The sequence below is a fragment of the Oculina patagonica genome, chromosome 14 (assembly GCF_052425735.1).
Source record: "Oculina patagonica isolate OP01 chromosome 14, crgOcupat, whole genome shotgun sequence".
NCBI lineage: Eukaryota > Metazoa > Cnidaria > Anthozoa > Scleractinia > Oculinidae > Oculina > Oculina patagonica.
This window is the reverse complement of record NC_135771.1, coordinates 17584223-17594222: the sequence shown is the minus strand read 5'-3', so window position 1 is coordinate 17594222 and position 10000 is coordinate 17584223. Positions and strand designations below refer to the sequence as shown.

At 37.3% G+C, this 10000-nt stretch overlaps 1 protein-coding gene and 1 long non-coding RNA gene across 2 annotated transcripts; one reads left to right on the top strand and one right to left on the bottom strand.

Moving 5' to 3' along the window:
* Positions 1-2061: 2061 nt before the first annotated feature.
* LOC144638695 (uncharacterized) lies at positions 2062-6010 on the bottom strand. Its single transcript, XR_013567985.1, has 3 exons — positions 5317-6010; positions 4429-4549; positions 2062-2925 (listed from the first exon to the last, which is right to left on the bottom strand). It is a non-coding gene; the product is annotated as an uncharacterized LOC144638695 (long non-coding RNA).
* Positions 6011-6559: 549 nt separating this feature from the next.
* LOC144638651 (uncharacterized) lies at positions 6560-9592 on the top strand. Its single transcript, XM_078497868.1, has 4 exons — positions 6560-6921; positions 7761-7986; positions 8461-8640; positions 9117-9592. The coding sequence occupies exons 1-4, from the start codon at positions 6715-6717 to the stop codon at positions 9413-9415; spliced, it is 912 nt and encodes a 303-aa protein (XP_078353994.1). The 5' UTR covers positions 6560-6714; the 3' UTR covers positions 9416-9592.
* The last annotated feature ends 408 nt before the right edge of the window (positions 9593-10000 follow it).

Below are 10000 nucleotides of genomic sequence, written 5' to 3'. Positions count from 1 at the left end.
TTAATTTTTGCGTTTCATTTTGAGTTCCCTCTTGTTTTAACTTTTGCATTTAATTTTGAGTTCCCTATTGTTTTAACTCACCTATAGCGTTTCAATTTAAGCTCCCTCTTGTTTTATCTTCTTCGTTTTATTTTGAGTTCCCGCTTGTTTTAACTTTTGCGTTTCATTTTTAGTTTCTGCTTGTTTTATCTTTTTCGTTTTATTTTGAATTCCCCCTTACTTTCACGTTTACGTTTCATTTTCAGTTGTGCTTGTTTAAACTTGTGCGTTTTAATCTTTTATTTTAGGCACATTGTAAGGTTTTTTTGTGTGTGTTTTTTTTTAATTTTACTTTTATGAAGGCCTTTATTGACAACAGTTTAATTCGTAAAGCTGATGAAGTAACCCTATTTACAGAAAATAATGGCTTACTTATTAACTTCCTTACTTACTTGCATACTGTTTGAGTTCCAACTTGTTATAAATTCTTCGTTTTATTTTGCTTCTTTTACTTCTTCTTTTTTTTACTTCTTTTAAATAAATAAAATAGATAATTTATGAAAATATCCGTCTTTAACGAAAGAAAAATTTATAAAAGAGATGTAACAGTGCAAGGCATATAAAGGGTATACAGAGGGTGTTTCAAATGTCTATGCTCTTCTTATTGAATGGAGAAAAGACGGCTTTTAAAACTGTTACAAGTTAATAACCTAATATATAAATTTAGGCAAGCCTAAAAGCGGAGCTCCCCAGTTAATTATTTTGCACTTTATTGAACTCTGAATTCTGGCCATTGTAAAACTTTAAGGCTAAGAATTTTATATTCGTTTTATTTTTTTAATAAATAATAATTAATATTTTTCCTTATTTCTTTTTTACCGTGTCCGGGGTGGGGGGGGGGGGGTACTCCTTAAAATTTACTATGGGGGTGTGCCGTTGAGTTGCTGAGACTCTGGACCTGTTCCAGAGACAAAAGGTTCAATTTGCGACCCTGTTCCAGACAAACACTGCAAAGTAGGTACCCTGTTCCAGCAATATCCACAATGGAAATATATGAAGATAGATATAAAAACACTACCGTACATCACAAAGCTCTCACTTGACTTCGTCTGTGGCTTGGAGATAAAGCGATGAAAGGAGCGGAGTTTCATAGCTATATACTTGATAGTGTTTAATCAGGATTCTGGGAAAACAATCAACCCTGTTTCAGAGTCAGAGAGGCAAAAAGCATACCATGTTGAGCGGCACATACCCGTATAGCTCTTATATGGGAGTACCATCCCCCCCTCCGGGTACCGTGTACAGCAACACCAAATAAGAGAACAAACAAAATCAATCAAAATGTTATAATTCCACCGAAAGCATTATCATAAAGAAGTCTGGATGGGAAATTATGTTGCAAAACGGGCAATTACGTTACCTTCATGTAGAAAAAAAGGAGGGAGGAGTAGGGCTGCATGTCGGGGTAGATAGGCATATCACATGGCAAATTAGGCATTTTTGTTGTTGCTTTACCAGCTTTAAAAGAAAGAAAAAATCACTTTACATTTAGAGTATAAAGGAAATAACAAACATCTACATTTATAATAAGGTTGATTTTAATTTTTTTCATTCACTCATTTATTCATTTTCATTTTCACTATTTGCCTATATTTTAATTTTGAATGGAAATGGCAGAGGTTATAGCTAATGGTTTACAGCATGTTGCCCAAACCAAGCTAACTCCAAGCAAACCGGAGTGAAAGCTAACCACAAGCAACTAACTAACTCCGGAAACAAAGAAGTGACATTCTGTCATTCCACCGAACAGGGTCACCCCATCCCCAACCCCCCCCCCCCCAAAAAAAAAAAAAAAAAGAAAAGAAGATAGCACCTTGTTCACTTTTACATGTCTTTTGACTCCCTTTCCTCTTAAGGGGTTTCACTTCACTTACAGAAAAAAAGCAAAAATTCTGGGAAGCTAGAATATTGTTTGTGAGTCTCAAACTCAGTTTTGTTATTTGATTACCCAGAAAAAAAATAGAATCATGTCTGCTTGTGTATAAAACTATGCAAGAAAAAATATAACATCAATACTTTGACTACTCTTTTAAAAATTTGTTTGTATTATTGTCCACATCTTTATGGAGTCATGTTGCCCATTTGTCATGGAGTTCACAAAGTAAGCAAGTGAGTCACAATTTGGTTGCTACATGGTACCTTATGGATACTGCAAATTTTATCTGGCTTTAGAATATTTCACTTATTTTAAAAATATAGCTGTTCTTATAAATTGTACACAGCATACAATACATAAGAATGAAATTGGTAATGCATATTGCTTGCAATAACGGTTTTAAACTCACCTATACTTTAGAATTACAGTACCACCAGTTTCAGCATAACTAATCCAAATTCAAATAATTACATTGCTTTGTAACTCCACTACCTCCCCCAAAGTCAACCAAAGATCTTATCATATAATTAGACAACTACATGTAAGTCCTGTGTAGTTGAGGGCTCAAAACATTTGGACACTTGCAGGTCATGTTAACTGGCCAAACAGATTTTAGCTTGGTCACATGTGGTTTCTTACCAGTCAAAACATTGAAAATAGCAATTTTAAACTACCACCATTTCTGCTGTTACTGTTTTCGCTGCATATTTTTGAAAAGATCACTTCATAATGCCCTTGTTACATCTAACAAGATGTGAAAGTGACAGGTCAATCAAGAAGTCGTTTTCTGAAGTACACTGTAAATAGGTTAACATTTAAAATCTAAATTTTGCTTATTTGCAGCTTTTCTTGATTTTAATTTACATGTAATTTACTAGTCTCTTAAAAATAGCATCATGACGACACCCAAACATCGAGCTGGATTTAATCTTTCCTGTTTTCTATTTATGTCCTTGTCCTTGTCTGTTTTTGTGTCTGTGGCACTGCAAACTCTGCAACTCATGTTAACCCTGAAAAAAGTCAAATGCCACAGATTAAATTAAAATTGATTAATTGTCATCAATATCAATAATTTATAAAACAAAACACTTAACTTGAGCTTGTTTAACTGAAGCCAAACCACTGGATGCAAAAGGATCCATTAGATATTTAACAGAGATGGATCAGCACAGACTATTTTTTTTACTGATAACTGCAAAGTCAACTAAATATTTTAATAAACTCAAAGCATCACTGCAAACCCTAACACCCCCTCTTACCGGTAATTAAAAGGTTTGGCCTTTAATCAACCCCCCTCCCCCTCTCCCTCCCGCTAGCCCTTTTGGAACTTCCATTGACCTTACATGGGATGGATCTGAATATTTGGGTTTTCCTTGGTATAAGAACCTGTGAAAAATGTCTGTTTTGAAGCTATTGTTTTCCTGCTCCATGTTGTTTTGAGGCTCTTTGATGCCTTGTTTCACTGGTTCATACACTGAGGATGAGCTGGCCATGGATTTCTGCCATAACCACACATTGGAATTTGTGAGGAGTTTGTGAGGGGATGTGACATTCAAACCATTTAACCTTCCACAGTGAGGATAGGGTATAGATATTTTCTGGTACAAGATCTAGGCATTTCATGAAAACATACTTTTAGTGAAATATTAATTATTTAAATTGTCTACTAATACATTGTAGTTGTTTTGAATGTCATTGAAGAGAGACAAACTAACTCCCGAGTTAGGATTTCGAGTTAGGATTTCGAGTTGGATTTTTGAGTTGGATTTTCGAGTTGGATTTTTGAGTTAGGATTACAAGTTGGATTTTCGAGTTGGATTTTCGAGTTGGATTTTTGAGTTAGGATTACGAGTTGGATTTTCGAGTTGGATTTCGAGTAAGGATTTCGAGTTGGATTTCGAGTTGGATTTTCGAGTTGGATTTTCGAGTTAGGATTTCGAGTTGGATTTTCGAGTTAGAATTTCGAGTTGGATTTTTTTTGACAAAGCAAAACCCATTACAATTATTGAAAGCTAACCATAAACAGGCTAACTGGAGTGCATAGTAGGCTAACCAAAGTGAATAGTAGGCTAACAGGAGTGTGTAGTAGGCTAACCGGAGTGCATAGTAAGCTAACTGGCGTGTATAGTAGGCTAACCGGAGTGCTTAGTACGGTAAGCAACTTGAAAATCCAACTCGAAATCCTAACTCGAAATCTAACTCGAAATCCAACTCGAAAATCCAACTCGAAATCCTAACTTGAAATCCAACTCGAAATCTTAACTCGAAATCCAACTCGAAATCCAACTGGAAAATTGAACTCGTAAATCCAACTCAAAATCCTAACTCGAAATCCAACTCGAAATCCTAACTCTGTGAATAGGCAACCTCCATTGAGGAGTTGAATAATGAATGCAAATATTTCACAAAGTAAGAAGATCAGCAGCAACCAAATGCAGATTAAAGCAGCTGGGTGAAAAAGAACGAAACTGAATAAAAACATATTTCAATTATAACTAATATAAACTAGATACCTGATTTACTTTGCTGTTGTCCACTTTGCACAGAGCATTCTATACCAAGTTCAACAAAACTTGACTGTAGCCAGTAGGTATTCTTCATTCATTGCGGCTTAATGGCAGAATATAACACTACCTAAAAGAAGGATTGACATAATAATCTATTAAAAACCACCACACTAGCTGTAATTAATGGCCCTGTTTATAAAAAGAATTTATAAAAAATTCTGTCTTATTTAATGGATCTCATCAAATATAATAATATTAGCCTCTTTCGTTTATACACTCAGTGTAGTGACCCTTCCTCCCTACAATGGGATATTTAGCTTTTCTACTTGGAGATTTCTTGTTAACTTACTTGTATAGAAAAAACATTGCCATTGCAAAGATACACATTCAACACTGTCATTAAGTGATAGTCAATGTAAGTTTGCATACACAGCTGCATACAGTGTCTAAAATGGCATGAATTACAAGTAGAGCGAACAATTGTGTTTTATAAAATTACTCAAAATAATTAACTAAGATAGTTTTATGTGGAAATAAACTGAGTTTTTTGTTTGTTTCTGCTAAGGTGTGGTAAAAACGTGTCAACGCAAGAAATTCGCAACGTAACGATCTCTTAGCGTATTCGTCCACGACCCTAAAATAGTTCGTTCAAACGAATTCCAACAGCGAGTAAATAAGAATAAATAGATGAATTAAAAAAACTAAAACACTAAGTTTAGCTGGGAGTTTAAATAAAAACATTAAGTCATTAACAGCTCATGAATTAATCGGAGGCGAAGCGGCCGCAGTTTTTCGTATTATTATCCAACCGCGTAGTACATGTGTAAGCATATAATTACAGATTTTCACAAAAAACATGGACTTAGTGTATTCAGTAAAGTCAAAGTTTGTTACCTCATATTTGAAGTCGGAGAATGCTTGTCAATTCACAGCAATTCAGCAGGGCAAAGCTTTCAACCAGCTCATGAATTAATCGGAGGCGAAGCGGCCGCAGTTTTTCGTATTGTTATCCAACCGCGTAGTACATGTGTAAGCTATAAATTATAACTTACTCCAGCACCACCGACCTTTGAATTATCTGCGAAGGTCTATTTCAGCCTTTTCCATCCGTGTAGCTATTGACACTTCTTTTTTCCTTCACTTAGCCCTTCACTTCAGTTAATTGCGTTTAGCTCAATTACTAGAGCTGGTCAGCCGCCGAAACGGTAGAAACTCGCTCGCTCTCCACCTGTGCCATTTTTTCGGATCTCCCCGTAAGCCCTTATCGTTTGCCATAACTTCCATGATGTGTAAAGCCTTTAGACGGGGTAGACCGAGAAATATTTACGTAGACATTTCTTTTTCCTGCTCGGTTTCTCCTTGTGCTTCGTTCAGCTTTCAAACTGACCGGGTTGTTCACTTTGTCCTTCATGTAAATCTAAATGGACTGACCATGGAAAAGTACTTGCGCCCGCGGACCAATAGCAATGCTATCACTTGGTCAGCGGTCAACTTCAAAAAAACACGCGACCTTGACTAGTTCTAAACCTGAGCCCGCGATATGGTCATGTGATACTGGTCAGCGGATACGTTGTTTTGACAGCTGTCAATTGACCATAAAATGGATGGATGTCCAATCATGTCCAATATCAAAGATCTTAGTCGATTACCTCACCCATTTCTGGTTAACGAAGGAGGCAGAAGATTGTCTCCCCTCCCCCCTCTGCTTGGGTTGCCTTGGGACTCCCCTCCCCCTCCCCGAGAGTCTGTACGCGCGCGCGGTCGGGCGTACGCACCAAATTTTTTCGGCCTCCTGGGTTTACATCAATTTTCTCGTACCCGCATTACCCATGGTGCTCCGCTCCGCGCGCTGGCGCGCGCTGAGGAGCTCCGCTATGATTACACTGGATAGCATCTTTAGTCTTTCCAAAGAATATCAGGTCTGGACCATTTTTTGACGAGCCCGGACAAATGTTTGTAATAACGTAAACTGATTTATGTGATATTGGTTCAGCCAAGATTGAACTAGACCCCAGGTTTCCTCACTTTCATGTAAGAAGCAATGACGTAATCCCTCACCGGAAGCTGGGAGACGATTACGTCAAGCCACATAAAAACATTTATTTTTCCTGCGTGAAATATATATCCTTCGTGTAAAAACGTCAAGCCCAGAGTAGTACTTTTTAACTTATTTCAGCACTTTTTCAGGTAATATTTATAACATTGTTCCAGCGGTGAAGATGTACGTCAAAAAGTCACTCCTCCTCGTTTATTTACTTTTTTTATTTTTGGTATTTATAGTATCGTTTGAATATGCTCAGCGAAGCCAGAATTCCTCTATGGCTAACAGAAGTAGATGTTCTTGAAAAGGACCCTGTGAAACGCGCAAATACCCTGGAAATTGTCATGCGCAGTGCATTCAGCACTCCAAGTGTCCAAGGGTTAATTCTCTGGAGTTTCTGGAACTACAGTTCATGGCGTGGACCGTACACTTCTCTTGTAGATGGGAACGATTGGAAGGTGTGCGAAAATTTGAAAATTGTTGATAGATAAATGTTCTATTTAACTAGTTGAAACTACTGAAGCAAAAATGTTTAGTTCACGAGTAGTGTTGGCTAAATTTTACAGTAATCCCACAATATTCTTACCTTCGTCAGCCCGGCACAGTTATCAGATTTGATAACTTAGTGACGTCACAACAAGGCGCCAATTCGTTTAGTTGTTGCAACTTAACCTAAGAAACCATACACGGACAATAGCTACTATGAATCAAAGATTACGTCATCTTCCATGAAATCGTAATATATGTGTAATTTTCATTCTAATAATTCTGATCTGTCGCCTTACATAACGGTATTTTAACAGGGCAAGACGAAAATATTTTTTTACCATTTCGTGACAAAAGTAGTAGCAACTTTATTTAAAGAGGGGGTCGCATCACACGATAAAGTGCTAAAGCCTAATTGGCCATTTATCCAAAAAAATCACAACATTAAAATTGTACGTACCGTATTCAAGGACTAATTAGTTTCATTCAATACTTTGGGATGGTGAAAATTTGACTAGGCTATAAAATTAGAAAAATCGGCTACGGATCCACAATTATTATAATTTTATACTTATATAGCAGTGTAATGGGGGATGGGGAATGTCAGCTGTTAGTGAAAAAGGCATTCATTTGTTTTCCGATGAGATTGTTTCTTGTGCTTATTAGTGTTTTTTTTTTTTTAAAAAAAGAGTTAAAATTATTTTTGAATCGGTTTTTGTCATTTATCTTTATCCAAGACGACCCCTTTCATTTAATAAAATCATCCTTCTTAGTTCACTTTACTTATATATCATTTCATTTTAACACACAGATAAATGCCGCTGGCTTACGTTATCGCACTCTCTTGAAGCAATGGACGACGCATGTCACAATGACACCGACCTTTATTGTCGAATCAGAGGCATATTTTGACATACGTGGCTTCCTCGGAGATTACGATGTGATTTTACAACTTCCCAGTGGACAAAACAGTACACAAAGCTTTACTTTGGACCCGGGAAATGGTCCACTCAACATTGAACTTCATTTGCCTGCAGGTAGCTTATGTTTTGCTGAGTAACCGTAGTACAGTAAACTCCCTCTAATACGGACACCTCGTTCATAGCGGGAGTTCTTTAAGGAAAATTTTTATTTGCCAGGACCTCAGCTCGTGCTCTTAATAACGGGGTGTCCGTAATAGCGAGGTGTCAGTAACATTCAGTAAGGTGGAATTTGTCTGTACTTAAATTAAAGGGGCCATGTCACGAAATTTTAAGTCATCCAGTTTATTCGACAAATTTACGAAGAACAAACTTGAAAATTGGCCAAGTACGTGTTTGACCTAAGTTGTCCGTAGTTTTCCTCATAAACATTTAAATTTCTGAGAAAGATGCAATGTTCTGTTGTCACAAGCGTGGGATAAATAAAATGTAAGTCCCCGACGGCGAAATAACCCACGACCTCAAACCGATCGGAGGCTCATACACTGAGCTACAGGGAGACTTTATTTTCTGTCAATGTCTGCTTTTCAGATTCTTCTACTGTTAAGGAAAACGCACAGTTTGCCCCGAAACTTCCGCAAAGTGCGTCTTTAAAAGCGCCCCCGCCAAAAGTTCCCTTTGCTGACGTACAGCAGGACTCTGACGAAGACGATAAAGAGACTGACAACGAGTTTCCAGAATCCGACGAAATTAGTCAAAATGGATTATCAGGTAAAATCATCAACTCACTAAACCACTTAACATTAATCACACGTATCGCTTCTTGCAGCCCTTAACACTATAGCTTGTATCTCCTTCTATTTGCAATTGTTTCTTATGGTACAGTTGAAAAATGATCATAGCCTAAAGTAACCTGACAAAGTTTCTTTTTTGAACTTTTTTTGTCAAATATCGTTCATTTGCTTCAAATAAATACGATATTAGCATGATGTATTCACAGTGATCGTTGAATGCAGTTAATAATACAATAAAATACGATAAATAGTTGGGACTTTAAAAGGTGATCTGAATAAGGTATAAATAAAGGCAGTCCAGTGGGGTTTGGGTCAATTTCCTTACTGCTTAATACAGGGTTTTCCTCCTGTACACTTAAAACACGATTACTTCCCAGAATAGCCCACTAAATCACTCATATCATAAATTTAAATAGAAATGTGTTTCGATTATTTTTTGTATTTTTCTTTCAGATTCTTTTATGTCTTCTAGTGGGACATTTGTTGGTTGTTATGACAACACAGATCCACTCCGGCAACCCAAGCATAGATACGAGGGACATCCCGCTATGGTGCCAGATATCTGTGTTCAATACTGTACCTCTAAAGGCTTCCCTTTTGCTGGCCTATTGATGGCCTCTGAGTGTTTTTGTGGATTTTACTTCAATGACGATTCAAAGGTCACAGACGAAAAATGTAAGCTGCCGTGTCAAGGAGACCATCGGCGAAGCTGTGGTGGACAGAAATTTATTGCTATTTATTCCACAAGTTGAACGTTTTTGGTCGCATGTATATAAGTTGCATTATTATTTAAATCTACTCAGTGGGTCACACACTGGGTACTTAATCAGAAATTAGTGTTTGAACTTGCGATCTTCCAAATCGCCAGAAACACTACAAAACTGTAAAAATATATACCGCGATAATATAAATACTAAAATTGTCTCTGATATCACTATTTATATCATTAAAGAGAACTAGGTATAGGCGGAAAATTGCATATATATGCAATAAGACTTTTTTTCTAGACTTTTAAGGAGAGGAATTATAAAACTGACAAGCTGCCTGTGTTGCGTCCGAAAAGGTAAATCAAAACCCATGTCCTCTTTTGGGCTCTTTTAATAAATAAAAAAAAATAGCAGGCTTCCAAAATGCGACTGCTGTGTCACTTTTAGCAGAAATGAGCCACGTGAATGCTTGTTTCCGTATCGGGTGAAAAATCTTCCTCTCAAGGGCCCGCAGTGTAATTTTCTCGTAGTGACTGACAATATCTCCACGCCCCTCCTTACCCCGTGGGAGGCGCGGTGGCCTAATGGTTAGCGCGCTCGACTCCGAGTCGAACGGCCCGGGCCGGCCGG

Excerpts from the sequence above, each read along its gene's own strand:
- LOC144638651 (XM_078497868.1), top strand. The coding sequence starts at position 6,715 with ATGCTCAGCGAAGCCAGAATTCCTCTATGGCTAACAGAAGTAGATGTT. Across the intron at positions 6,922-7,760 it reads TAGATGGGAACGATTGGAAG|ATAAATGCCGCTGGCTTACG; the intron begins GTGTGCGAAAAT and ends TTTAACACACAG. Across the intron at positions 7,987-8,460 it reads TGAACTTCATTTGCCTGCAG|ATTCTTCTACTGTTAAGGAA; the intron begins GTAGCTTATGTT and ends TCTGCTTTTCAG.